Source organism: Ochotona curzoniae, unplaced genomic scaffold (genome assembly GCF_017591425.1).
Source record: "Ochotona curzoniae isolate NIBS_2020 unplaced genomic scaffold, NIBS_Ocur_1.0 patch175, whole genome shotgun sequence".
Lineage (NCBI taxonomy): Eukaryota > Metazoa > Chordata > Mammalia > Lagomorpha > Ochotonidae > Ochotona > Ochotona curzoniae.
Window position 1 is genome coordinate 578,283 of NW_024466723.1, and position 13,586 is coordinate 591,868.

Genomic DNA, 13,586 nt, shown 5'->3' on the forward strand with positions numbered 1-13,586 from the left:
GAGAGCTCATTTAACATCTGTTTTTTGTTACTGAGTGCTACAGCCCTCTATCATCAGAAGTCTTAAAAAAGAGAAACAAAGCTATCTTCGGCATGTTTCAGTTCCACATACCTGCACTTGAAGTCTTCTTCCAGAGCACAAAGCACTCCATTTGAACAAAAACCCCAATAGTTCACCTCTGCGCAGTTATCAGACTGTAGCAAATCTTTTATTACAAATAAATCTCTCAATAATGTCTCAAACAGTATCAAACACCACCTCATTATCTCTAACACAGAGCAGACATTCAGTGAGAAGTGTTTGATTTCAAGTTTCTGAGCACATCACATGGTGACCAGACAAAGCTTAGATGTCATTTTCTCACAACTGTGTGTCCCAAACATCTCGTCTCGGTAGCGACAAAAGTTTCTATTTCATATTTGAAGTGCAGGAAGTCGAGAGCTAAAATCCAGTGAGAACATATCAACTTCAATTTAACTCAATAAAAAAAAAAAAAAAGCAAAGTTAAATTAGTTGTTTTCAGAGGAGGGAGGACGGCAGGCATGGGGTAAGAGTCAAAACTGTGACCCGGGTTGGTGACTGTCCATGGCATGTGGCAGCTGTGGAGACGCTGTCATATGATACTTTAAAATAAAGTGGCTTTTGTGGATTTTGTCTTTTTTTGGTATTGTAAACATATGCTGTTTAATATTACCCAAATTTAAACTTTCTGCAAACACAACAAAATGTGAAGCCTTTAAGGCAAACAAACATCCCTTCAGGAAAGTCATTTGTTATAAAACTGTGAGGACACCCACGCAAGGCCCCACTTGAGGTTGGTCAGCATGAACTTGAGAGCCTTTGTCCACTGTTCCTCAGAATTGAACTGGGTTTTGATGGAATAGGAGCCGCCGCTGCCTCCTGTGTCTTCAATCTTGCCTTTCTCCACGTCCATCCTGCAGAGGGACATGGCAGAGCTCATGAGTAACACATCATTTCAGGCCAATGGGCAGGGATGCGATCCCGGGACCATCTGCGTCAACGTATCTCTTAAAGACCACTTGGCAGGGATGGTCGTGTATCTTGGATTTGCTTGAAAGCCAAAAATCAAGAAGACTGTCACAAGAGCCCATTGTCACTGCCAAGGACAGGGACAGGACACACTCCCACACACACCAGAGGCCTGCAGCAGGGGTGAAGGAAGACTGGAATTCTTCCTACTGTTTTCCCGGCACCCCTGAACTTGGGAGGGCAGAAGAGAAGGAATGCTGTTTTGGGGTGACAAGCGGCTCAGCCTCGCTTTCCTGAACTAGGGTTTCTATCCATCACTGGGCTTCTACCGGTTTTGACCAAAAGAAGCATTCCTGTTAAGTCTCCAAGGGCTTCAGGGAAAAAACCTTTCTGAAATTGGAGAGCGGGCTTGAGCTCAGTGCCAAGAAAACCCACAAAACCACCTAAGACAACATTCTTGGGCTCCAGGGCCTCAGTGGTCACATTCTGTCCTGCTTGCAGTGCTAGATGAAGCCTCTGCCATCAGGGTCACGGGCCTGTGCCACTTTTGGCTTTCCCACCACTGAGACGTGCAGGCCTGCATTCTTGTGCTTTCACTCTGTCCTGTTTGGGTCTACTACAGCCCTCTCAGCGCGGGGGATACTGACCTGTAAGGAAGACAAAAACGTGTCTCGCCCTTTTCAACCTCTTCTTTAAACTGCTGCACACAGTCCAGGAAAGCCACCATTGCGTGGTCAAACTTGTTGTCCCAGAAAAACCGCAGCCCCCCAGAACAGTACAATGGAAGCTCCTGTCACATGAGAGGGAGAGAAAAAGAAAGTAGGGTTTGAGGGACTAAGAGCGGTGAACTGGGGCAGTTCCCAATCCTGTCAGTCTCCCGGGCCATGTGCGATCTGTATGCGTCGGTAGTATCCACGGTGGCTGCATTCTATCATCGCCCATAACCTGGAACAACTGCAGCAACTAGGGGCAAGTAACTCCCCTCACCCCTTTCCACTGCGAGTGCAAACGCACCATCCTCTCCCTCACCAGGACTGCGACCCCACCCCAGCACACAGCCCCTATGACGTGCTCCACTTCCCCTCTCATCCAGCTGTAATAGCTTTTTTTCCTGCAAACCCTAAAAGAGCTAAACCTAAACAAAACATTGGCCCTCCATGAGATATTTCAATCTAAGAAACTGAATGATGCCAATATTAAAACTAAACATTTGGGGCTGGCATTGTGGCATAGCAGGTAAAGCCACTGCCTGCAATGCTGGCATCCCATACTGGCATTGGTTTATGTCTCAGCTGTTGCACTTCTTGCTAATGGCCTGGGAAAGGCAGAAGCTGGCCCAAGCATCTGGGCCCCTGTCACCCAAATGGGAGATCCAGATGAAGCTCCTGGCTTTTGGCTTTGGCCTTGCCAAGTCCTGGCTACTGTGTCCATCTGAGGAGTGAACCAGTGGGTAGATGCTTTCTCTGTCCCCAGCCCCCTTCTGTAACTCTTTCAAATAAATTAATCTTAAAAAAGAAAAACAAACAAAAAATAAAATATTAAGAATCCTGTACTTAGTCCAAATGTAGCTTCCCGGATTACCTTAGATTTGTCTGTCAGAGACTCCAGGTACGAGTGATTTCCATAGGGGACCAGCCGATACCTAGAGCAGAACACACACAGGTGGACAGGACCGTGCCTAGACAATCCCGGGAGGCAGCACCCCAGTGTTCTCACGAGACCAGGGTATCAAAGACACACCACACCCCAAAAGAGAGCTGCATTTCTTACCTCTGAAATTTCAGACCCATCTTATTGGCCAGGGCATGAAGCAGCAACACTGTCTGGCCCCAAGCAGCATTAATCTCGTTCCATTCCACAGGAACACTGGGCAGGCGACCCAGTCGGAAGTTATTGATTGTGCCAAATTGTCCACTGTGCCTGTGGAGGACAGCCGAAGGCAGGGCAAATTCAGGGGAGCCCTTAAAAGTGCAGTTTTCCACTCTCACCTACATTAGCCCAGCATAAATTTCCCTCTTCTCGTGGCAGCGCACTTGCAGCTCCACCTGGCACCTTCATCCGTGCTTCCCACTGAGTCATCATCTCTGCTGGGCAGAGGCCAAGGAGACCCAGGGGTCATCCCTCAGTGCTCCTGCTCAGCTCCTCTCCCTGAATCCCCACTGCCTTTATTCTCTTACTCTCCACTTCTGCAAACTCTGCTACTCCTTCTTTCTGTAGATCCCTCCCGAATGTTCTGCTGGACAAGGCATTTCTCACACAACAGTTACAGGTGTCCATTGTAAATATAACTCTTGCCCTAAAATAATTCAGGGGCTCCCACTGCCTACTTGGGTAAGCCCAAACTCTACAAGCAGGCGAACATGACGCTGCAGGGGCCATCAGTTCTCTGGCTTCCTGACACTCCATCTTTAGTCACAATAAGCTCCTCTGATTTCAGGATGCTCCCCTCCCTCCTTCCTTGACCCACAATGTTTTCTCCGGTGGGCATCACTCCGCCGCCACAGAGTTCTGCTTCCCCTCTCAGGTTAAACATCACTTCCTCTGTGTGTGTGCGTGCGCGCGTGTGTGCCACATGGTCTCCCTGAATTGGGTAGAATGCCCTTCTGTGTCCCCATGGCACCCTGGGGCTTCCATACTGCCTTGTTTCACAGCCGCTGCCGGAGCTGCCCTGCTAGTGCTTAGCACTGTGGCTACCATGCAGCAAGTGCTCACTCAGCAGTTACTAGTTAAATGGATACAGCATCTAGCGCATGAAAACACAGATAATGGTGGGGGTGAGAAATCAGCACTGGGTTGCCGTGCGAGGCTTTCCCGGGGCTGAAGGGCTCAGCTAGAGAGCTCTTCCTTTTTGGCTGCCTTTCCTTTGGTGGCTGTCGCCAAGCTCTAGAAACCCACCACCCTGCCCCGTCACAGCAAGGGCAGGGATCTGAGTGAAGAGGACCTGCGGTCCCCCTTGGGGGTGCTGAGGGCGCCCTGGCTTAGTAGTCAATAGCTGAGGGCCACACACACAATGCACCCCGGTGTCCCTCCCATCCTGGTCCTCGTTACCAGATGTGGAAGGTCGCGTTGAAGACGTTGGTCTTCTTCAGCTTGTCCAGCTGCAGCTGCGCGTACCGCATCTGGTTTTCTACACTTTTCAGCTCATCGTCCAGCTCCAGCTGCTGTCGCTTAAATTCACTGTATTCTTTCTGATACCTGTGAGCAGCCAATAGCCCGGAGGTTCGAGTTTCTCTACTGTCACACCTCTGGGCGATCCCGGCACCCCCAGTTACAGCAGCTATTATAGTCGACATAGATCCCCCCACCTCACAGAATAGATGCTCTGGTTGTTTGGCCTGGAAGGGACAAAAATGTCGCAAATTTGAGCTGCCCACAGGTAGGAAGTGGAGGGAGGAAAGGGCTCTCCCAAACCAGGACAAAAACTTCTTGTATTTCTCACCTTCTTCAGAAATGAGGCAAAAGCCTTTTACTTAATTTTAAAAATTTATTTTCATTAGAAAGTCAGATTTAGAGAGGAGAGACAGAAAGATTTTCAGTCCGCTAGTTCACTCCCCAAGTGGCTGCAACGGCAGGAGCTGAGCTAATCAGAAGCCAGGAGCCAGGAGCCTATTCCAAGTCTCCCATGTGAATGCAGGGTCCCAAGACTTCAGGCCATCCTCAACTATTTTTCCATGCTACAAGCAGGGAGCTAGAAGGGAAGTAGAGCACCCAGGATATGAAGCAGCACCCATATGGGATCCCAGCGCATGCAAGGTGAGGACTTTAGCAATTAGAGTATTGCGCTGGGCCCCAAAAGCGACTTTTAAGTATAAATTGACACAGCTAAGCTCTATAACTTTATTTGTATACATTACTGCCCGTTATTTTGTGAAAAACCAACTGGGGCCAGTGCTGTGGCAATGACTAAGCTTCCATCTGCAGTGCCAGCATCCCAAAAGGGAGTTGATTTGTGTCCCAAATGTTCCACTTCCCATCCAGCTTCTTGCTTATGGTCTAGGACAGCAGTAAAGGACAGCCCAAAGCCTTAGGACCCTGCACCCACATGGGAGACCGAGAGGAAGCTCTGGATCCTGTGCGACCCAGCTCTGCCACTGCAGCCATTTGGAGAGTGAAATAGCATAGGGAAAATCTTTATCTCTGCTTCTCAAACTCTGCCTTTCAAATGGAAATAGCTAAATATTTCTATAAAACAAAAACAAAAAATGAACTTTCTTCTCAGCCCCTGATTCTTTCAACTTCTGTGCAGACATTTTCTCCTCGTGCAGAGGGTTCCCTCAGGTCAACACGTCCCTGACATGGCTGGGCACGTGGTACAGTGGTTAAGTTGCCAGTAAGGATACCTGCAACCCGTATCCGAGTGCCTGGTTCAAGCCCTGACTCCACTCTTGATTCCAAGTTCCTGTGAAATGCATACCCTGGGCGGCAGCAGGTGAGAGCCCAAGGAGTTGAGTTCCTACCACCCCCATGGGAGACCCATGGGAGTCCCTGCCTGCTGGCTTCAGCTGGGTCCAGCCCTGGCTGTCGCAGGCATTCAGGGGGCTGAACCATTCGGTCTCCCTCTAAACAAAAATAAATTTACAGGGCCAGCATAGTGGCTGGCTCAACAGGCTATTCCTCTGCCTTGCAGCACCAGCATCCCATATGGGTGCCAGTTCATGTCCTGGTTGCTCCACTTTCTCTCCCTTGCTAATGGCCAGGGAAAGCAGAATATGATAGCCCAAGTGTGAGAAGTCTTGCACTCATGGGGAAGACCTGGAAGAAGTTCCTGGCTCCTGGCTTTAGACCCACCCAACTCCAGCCATTTGTGGCCACTTGGGGAGTGAACCAGCAGATGGAAGTTCTCTCTCTTTCCTCTTTATAAATCAGTCTAACCAAACAAAAACAAAAGCAAAAACAAAACAACCAAACAAGAATAAAACCCACTTAACAAATAAATAAATCTACAAAGGTAGAGAACAGGTGCAGGCTATTATGTTCACATTTCTAGATGAGAACAAAAGGGTCCACTCCTGATAGAACAGAGACCAGGCCTCTGGTTTCTGTGCTCCCTGGCTATTCTTTTGTTCACCTGGCTATGCTGACACATCCTACAGAACCTTGGCAACCAAGGTAGGCAGAGCAGAGAAGCCACCCACTGGCAGCTGACCATGGTCCCCCAACTGATCAGGCCTCTTCAACTGGAAGCCATTTTCTTGTCTGCAGCCTGGAGGGGAGAGGCGGGGAGCAGGGGACACTGAGGGGGAGGCGGGGAGCAGGGGACACTGAGGGGGAGACGGGGAGCAAGGGACACTGAGGGGGAGGCGGGGAGCAGGGGACACTGAGGGGGAGGCGGGGAGCAGGGGACACTCACTGAGCTTCCTCCTGATCCAGTCTCTCGGCCTCAGCCTGGACCTTCTCCAGATTCTCTGCCACAATTTTGCGGTTCTTTTCCACATCTTCCAGCTCCTGGATCAGCCGTTCTTCCTCCAAGGCCAGCTCCCTTAGCTCCTTCTGGAGCTGCTGTTCACTGTCATCCTCATTCATTTGCTCCAAGATCTCCAGACAGCGCCTGTCCAGGACAGAGGCAGGCTGAGTGTGCTTAGCAGAGGGCCCCGCCATTGCAGCCAGTTGCAAGCTGCACAGGACCTGTCATGGGGGCGGGAGCAGGAACAGCTCAAGGACCCCAACCCCATGGGCCCTGGCTCCAGAGACACTCACTTGTAGTTCTGACACTCATTTTCGGTGACATTGAGCTGAGTGTCCAGCTGGTCTAACAGAGTGTCTGTGCACTCCTCACACAGCGGGTGGTCCACATCTGTCTGGCCTGACATGATGTCAAAAAGGTCCCCAGTGACCTGAAGGTATGGCAGAGGCAGGGTGAGATCTCCCTGTGTGATCAGCCCGGCTCCCCCTGACCCGGGTCCACTGCTGAACACCAGAACAGGACCAACTTGCCTTCAGTCTTCGGCTGAGGTTCTCCATGGTGCCACCATCAGAAGCCTCCCCGATCAGAGTGAAGCTGTTAGCACTTTCTGTGGACATCATCCTGCAGACAGCCCCCCGCCCACAGGCCAGGTGAGGGAGCAGAGAGGCCTCCTCCACCTACTGTGCTGCCAGTGCCAGACTCTCCCGGCCCTGCTGAGGGGCCTTGGGCGCACACCCACTCCTAGCCCAACTGACCTCCCAGGGGTGCCTCTCTCCCAAGGGAAGGCCAGGCTGGTCTTCCACAGGGGGCACTCAGCACCAAGGTTGGCTTGGAGGGACTAAGGAGGGAGACGGGGCATCAACAATTGTCATGTGTGTCTATGGTAGAAAAGGAGGGGAGAATCAGGAAAAGTCTGTGTTTCGGGACCACACCCTTGGCCAGTCACCTTCTGCTGCACCTGGAAGTCTAACATTCACTATTCCACAACTTCTCAAGAACTCCATCTCCTCTGCTAGCTAGTTCCTCCCTCAGCTCCTCCACATGCCTCATCAGAGCTCCCGTTCCTCTGCACAGCGTGAAGGGCTGCAGGAACCCAATCAACAGTAGGAGGTAAGAGGCTACATATGGGACTACAGCTTTTCCGAAAAGCGCCAAAAGGCTAGGCGATGATTCACCTCCAGCATCTGGCCCCAGGGCTCAATTTCTGGGCTCAGTCACCATGCCACTGGCCTTTGGCAAGGGAAAGGGGGATGAGGAGTTGTAGGCACCTGGCTGGGGGGATGAATCTGCGAGAGACACCATCCTGACGGGTTTCAATAAAGGGTTCCTAGGGAAGACGAAATACAAGCATTAGCACTCTGGCAGCTTAGAGGAGGGGCCTGAGCCCCAGTTTCAGAAGTAACTGGCTTTACTTGATTGATAACCACTGGACTAACAAACCACAGACACTTCAGGGGGTATTACTGGATCATTCCCTGTGCGTGCCTTAGAAAGGAGCCATGGTACAGACTAACCCAAGATCCCGTGTGACCATTTACTTATTTATTTTTCTTATGGGGATCAGATATTTCCTTCATGACATTCCACTTCTAATGAAATGTGGTGTTTTCTCAACACTTTCTGGTCAGGGATAGTAGAAGAATGCTCTAAGTCAAAAACCAGATCTGGCTGCCATGACGTTTTCCACAGTATAGACAAAGCCCATCGTTTACCCTGCTGGTGTTTTGAAATGATTTAAATGTGACCAAAATCTTCCCAACATCTCCTGACTTCTACAGACAGTCCCCTGCGCCTCCTTGCTGAAGGCTCTCCGGCCCCTGGACTGATAGCTGGAGGAACCAGCCAAGACGACAGGCTGCTGTAAACGGTGGGCAGCTGTGACAGGTGAGTCCCTCAGCTGCCCCTAGCAGGGCAGGGTCAGTCTCTGGGGAATATTCCAGGTCATTTCATGGGATGTGGCCATAGACGCCCCCCAAGACACCCACGGGTGTTGCTGACCACACCCCCTCCCTTTGCTTCCTTCCCTTTTCCCTCTCACATCTTTTCCTCCTGCCAGGGTGGTCTCCTCCCAGATAAAATGTTGTGCATTTAAAACAAGCCATTTTTAACACATTCACTGACATTTCCACAGTTTTACATATGACACATTCTCTAGTGCTGCCAGTCTTACTGTCTAGGACAGGGGTGCTGACCAGACGGCCAGTAGGTCACGAGATGCCTGTAGACCTTTCACTCCGGCCCTGTCAAGACAACTGCAGGCAGGACCCAGAATTCAACAAATAACTCCACAGTGCTGGTAATTTTGTGTGGCTCCCAATAATGTCATCAATATCCAATGGCTCTTGTGGACAAAAAGGTTGTCCATTCCAAGCTAGTGTAATCACACAGCATGTGGTCCAGAAGGAGAAGGATGGACATCTCTCACCAGCTGCAACAGCAGATGATAGGGCGTGGACACACAGTCCATCCCACCCTGCCCTTCACTGTCTAGAATTCTGCCTCAAGCATACAGGAGTCCTCTCCACATTGCTATTGGCTAGCTGGGGCCTCAGGCGTACTTTTGCAGTGCCAACAATCTAAAGTGATCTGGCACCACCGAAGGTCTCCTGTCACCCAGCAACCCCCAAAATACCCTGCAGGAACCCAGCCTACATTCTTGTTTTCACATCAAACCTCCCACTCGGACTATTTACATGGGAAGGACAGGACACCTGTATTACCTCTCCTGAGTTCGCCTCTTCCTCCTGGGTCTCTCCTGGCTTGACTTGGGCTGTGGCAAGTAACGGAGCTGTGGCAAGGAAAACGATCAGTCAGAACCAGTCTTAGCAAGGCAGGGGCACTCACGGAAGTAGGAGAAAAGAATCTGAAATATCTTCATCGCTACCTCACCTCCATTCCTCCCTCTCCCTTAGGATTTGTTTATTCATTTGAAAGGCAGAGTTACCGAGAAAGAGGGAGAGACAGAAAGAGAAAGAGGTCTTCCATCTGCTGGTTCAACTTCCCAAATGGCAACAACAGCCTGGGCCGGGCCAGGCTGAGTCCAGGAGCCCAGACCTTTATGTAGGCCTCTCACATGGGTGGGAGGGGCCCAAGGACTTGAGCCATCCTCTGCTGCCTTCCCAGGTGCATTTGCAGGCAGCAGCAGGGACCTGAACAGGGACCATATGGGATGCTGACACTGCAGGCAGCAGAAAGTTTAACATGCAGTACCTTAAAGTACCGTTTACACCAAGAATCTGGTGTTCCCACCACTCCCGTAAAATCAGAGTAAGATGTTAGTGGCATCATGATTATTTTAGAAAATCCATATCCTTAAAAAATATTCACGGTCATTTTATATTTGGATTTTCTTCAGAATAATTCACGGTGGAAGGAATGGATGGGGCTGGAGATGAAATATGATGCAGTGTGTGTGGTAACTGCTAAAACCAGGTGATGAGCACACAGAGATCCATATACATTTTAAAATTTCCACTGTAGGGCTCGGTGAGGTGGCCTAGTGGCTAAAGTCCTTGACTTGAACGCGCTGGGATCCCATATGGGCACTGGTTCTAATTGCAGAGGGCCCTGCTTCCCATCCAGCTCCCTGCTTGTGGCCTGGGAAAGCAGTCAAGGACGGCCCAAAGCATGGGACCCTGCACCCGTGTGGGAGACCCGGAAGAAGTTCCTGGATCCTGGCTTCGGATTGGCATAGCATCGGCCATTGCACTCACTTGGGGAGTGAATCATCGGACGAAAGATCTTCCTCTCTGTCTCTCCTCCTCTCTGTATATCTGACTTTGTAATAATAAATAAATCTTAAAAAAAATTTCCATTGTAAAAGCTAACAACTGGGGCTGGCACCATGGCTCAACCGGTTAACCCTCCACCCTCAAGCATCAGCATCCCATATGGCACCAGTTCTAGTCCTGGATGCTCCACTTACACTCCAACTCCCTGCTTATAGCCTGGGAAAGCAGCAGAGGATGGCTCAAAGCCTTGGAACCCTGCACCCTCATGGGAGATGTGGAAGTGGCTCCTGGCTTCAGACTGGCTCAGCTCCAACTGTTGTGGCCATTTGGGGAGTGAACCAGCGGGTGGAAGATCTCTGTCTCTCCTCTCTGTAAATCTGCCTTTTCAATAAAAATAAATCTTTAAAAAAAAAAGTTAACTTAGCAAACAGCACTACAGCGCAGCAAGTGAAGCTGCTGCAATCTATGCTGATATAACACACACACCAAATATACATACACAAATAAACACCATATACACACACACAAAACATACACCACACACCCCCACACATATACACACACCAAACACAAGAAAATCCCACAGTCAACACTCCCTTCCCCCTTGGATAACTGGAAAAGTACATAAGGGAACGGGGAAAGTCTATCTATCTATCCACATACATACATACATGTATGTACACATATATGTATGTGTGTATATATTTTAAAGATTTATTTATTTTTATTGGAAAGGCAGATATACAGAGAGGAGGAGAGACAGATAGGAAGATCTTCCTCAAGCAGCTACAACTGCTAGAGCTGAGCCAATCCAAAACCAGGAACCAGGAGTTTCTTCCAGGTCTCCCACAGGGGTTCAGGTTCCCAAGGCTTTGGGTTGTCATCAACTGCTTTCGCAGGCCACAAGTAGGGAGCTGGATGGGAAGTGGGGTCCTCTGGAATTAGAACCAGTGCCCATATGGGATCCAAGCGCGTTCAAGCTGAGGCCTTTAGCCGTTAGGCTACTGCACTGGGTCACTTTTAATATATATTTACAGATTTGTTTAGGGTCCAGCATAGTAGCCTAGTGGCTAAAGTCCTTGCCTTGCACTCATTGAGATCCCATATGGGAGCCTGTTCATGTCCCAGCAGTCCCACTTCCCATTCAGCTCCCTGCTTGTGGCCTGGAAAAGCAGTGGAGGATGACTCAAGTCTTTGAACCACCATCACTATGTGGGACACAAGGATGAAGCTCCTGGTTCCTTGCCTTTGGCCTGGCCCAGCCCTGGCTATTGTAGCCATCTGCACAGCAGATAGAAAATGTCTATCTCTTTCTGTGTAACTCTTTCAAATAAATAATTATAACTTTAAAAAACAAAAAGAGTGTGACAGTCATAACTGGGAGAGAGATGTGAAATGACTGGAGGTGTAGAAAATGTAAGAATGGCAGAGTCTGGGGCAGGTGTCATGGCTTAGCCAGTTAAGCCTCCATCTGCAGTGCCAGTTCAATTCCAAGCTGTTCCATTTCCAAATCAGCTCCCTGCTAATGATCTGGGAAAACAGTGGTGGAAAGCCCACGTGCTTGGGCCTCTGCCCATCGGGAGGCCTGGAAGAAGCTCCTGGCTTCCAGCTCTGGCCACTGCAGCCATTTGAGGAGTGAAGCAGCAGATGGAAGCTCTCTGTTTCTCATTCTCTCTCTCTAATTCTGCCTTTCAAATCAAAATAGCTAAATATACATATATACCTACAGGATGGCAGAACCTGGCTGTTGAAGCTGAGTGGCGGACAGGAGAGGACACTGTTCTACTCACCTGCCTGTACACACATCTGTTTGAAAATTTTCCATCAGAAAAAGTAAAAAACCTATTAGATAATACCACCAAAAAACAGGCATCGGATAATAAAAAATAGTGAACACCAGGGCTCAGAAAGGGGAAGTAACATGTGAAACACTGCTCAGGTAGCAAGTGAGAGCTAGGACTGAGCCCCAGCGAACTGGGGCCAGCGGCGTGGGTTAGGCCCAGTGCTGGCATCTCCAATGGATGCCAGTTCAAGTCCCAGCTGCTGCACTTCCTGTTCAGCTCTATGCAGGTGCACCTGAGAAAGCAGCAGAGGATGGCCCAAGTGCTTCGGCCCCGTCTCTGTGCCTGAGAGATCCAGGTGTGACTCCCAGCCTGGCCTGGCATGGCCCAGCCCAGCCCATCACTGCAGTCATTTAGGGAGTGAGCCAATGGCTGGCAGATCTCTCTCCCTTTAACTTTTCCAAATAAATAAAATCACTTGTTTTGAAAGGCAAACTAAAGCTGGCTGATTCCTGACCCACAAGTTGATTTAAACTTTTTTGTGTGTTTGTTCTCTTCTCAAACCTCATTTCACTTCTGTTGGACCCCGGGTTAGTCACTGAACCTCAGTCTCAACTGCTCACATCAAGTGATGTAAGGATGACACCACTCTGGGGTAATGGCCTTGGTGCATGTCAAGGTTGAGTGCTCCACAGATAAGCAGAAACACAAAAGCCTCTGTTACGGAAAGCTCCAAGTGTCCGGTGAGAAAATGGGGAGCCACAGACACACAGCACCTCCCCCCAGCTTCTCCCGGCCAGTCTGCAAGATGCCACAAGTCAGCCTCACATCGTTAGAGCTGCCCACTCTCCACGCTCGTGGCCACCCTCTTGCCAAGGACCTCGCTGACCTGTGAGCTCCTGAATGGTGACCCGGTCCAGGATCTTGAAGCTCGTGTCCAGTTTGAGGGGCTGGCTGCAGCGCTGGCACACGAAGCTCACCTGCATGGTGCTGCTGGACGCCTTAGAACCCTCCATCCCTGCGGCGGGGGGAGACGAGGCGGCGTTAGGCAGGACCGGCACCCTTGCGCTACTACCTGCCTCGGGGACGGAGGAAGACCCTGGCCCGCTCCCGTCCCTCTGGGAACCGTACGACCCCCGGCGCACCTGCTTTGGGGGGCAGCCCAGGCAAAGCCCATTGGAACCCAGCTTCAGGGAGATTCGGTCCTACAGGGACCACCAGGGTTCCGACGTTCCCTTCTAAAGTCCCCGTTCAGTCCCTCACGCTCTTCACCTCGGGGCCCCAGAGCCGGCCACTCAGGTTCGGTCTATCGCGGGGGCACCGCAGCCCCGGATCGGCCCCAGAGCGAGGCCTCCAGAATCGCCATCGCCTCAGACTGTAGCTACTTCCCGGTCCTCCGGCGGAGGACTTCCGCCCGGGGCCGGGCGTGACGTCACGCCGGCCGACAGTCGCGGGCCGTGGGCCGTGCGGTGCTGCCCCCCGGTGTTGAATTCGTTCATCCCCGCCAGGGCTTCGCCTGGGGAAGGCGGAATTCTGGTGTTGGGGACGGCGTGACCGACTGAGGCCTAATCCGCGGCACCCTAGCGCTGGCCCTAAACATAAACATGTAGGGAGTTAGGAGAGTACCATTTTCCGTACCGTAAGGTTCACCCCTTTGAAGTGTGTAGGTCATTTTAGAAC

General features: G+C 50.7%; 1 protein-coding gene across 2 annotated transcripts; it reads right to left on the reverse strand.

Annotated features, from left to right (window-relative positions):
* Window positions 1–189: 189 nt before the first annotated feature.
* LOC121166589 (beclin-1) lies at window positions 190–13,291 on the reverse strand. Of its 2 annotated transcripts, none has more exons than XM_040995807.1 (12): window positions 13,052–13,291; window positions 12,796–12,924; window positions 9,115–9,182; window positions 7,663–7,721; window positions 6,925–7,015; window positions 6,688–6,824; window positions 6,341–6,538; window positions 4,039–4,185; window positions 2,761–2,910; window positions 2,572–2,632; window positions 1,638–1,780; window positions 190–935 (listed from the first exon to the last, which is right to left on the reverse strand). In XM_040995807.1, exons 2-12 carry the CDS (start codon window positions 12,920–12,922, stop codon window positions 767–769), a joined length of 1,350 nt encoding a protein of 449 aa, XP_040851741.1. In that variant the 5' UTR covers window positions 12,923–12,924; window positions 13,052–13,291; the 3' UTR covers window positions 190–766. The 2 variants fall into 2 exon arrangements, with proteins under 2 accessions (XP_040851741.1, XP_040851742.1); XM_040995808.1 differs by having other exon boundaries at window positions 13,179–13,287.
* Between the last annotated feature and the right edge of the window lie 295 nt (window positions 13,292–13,586).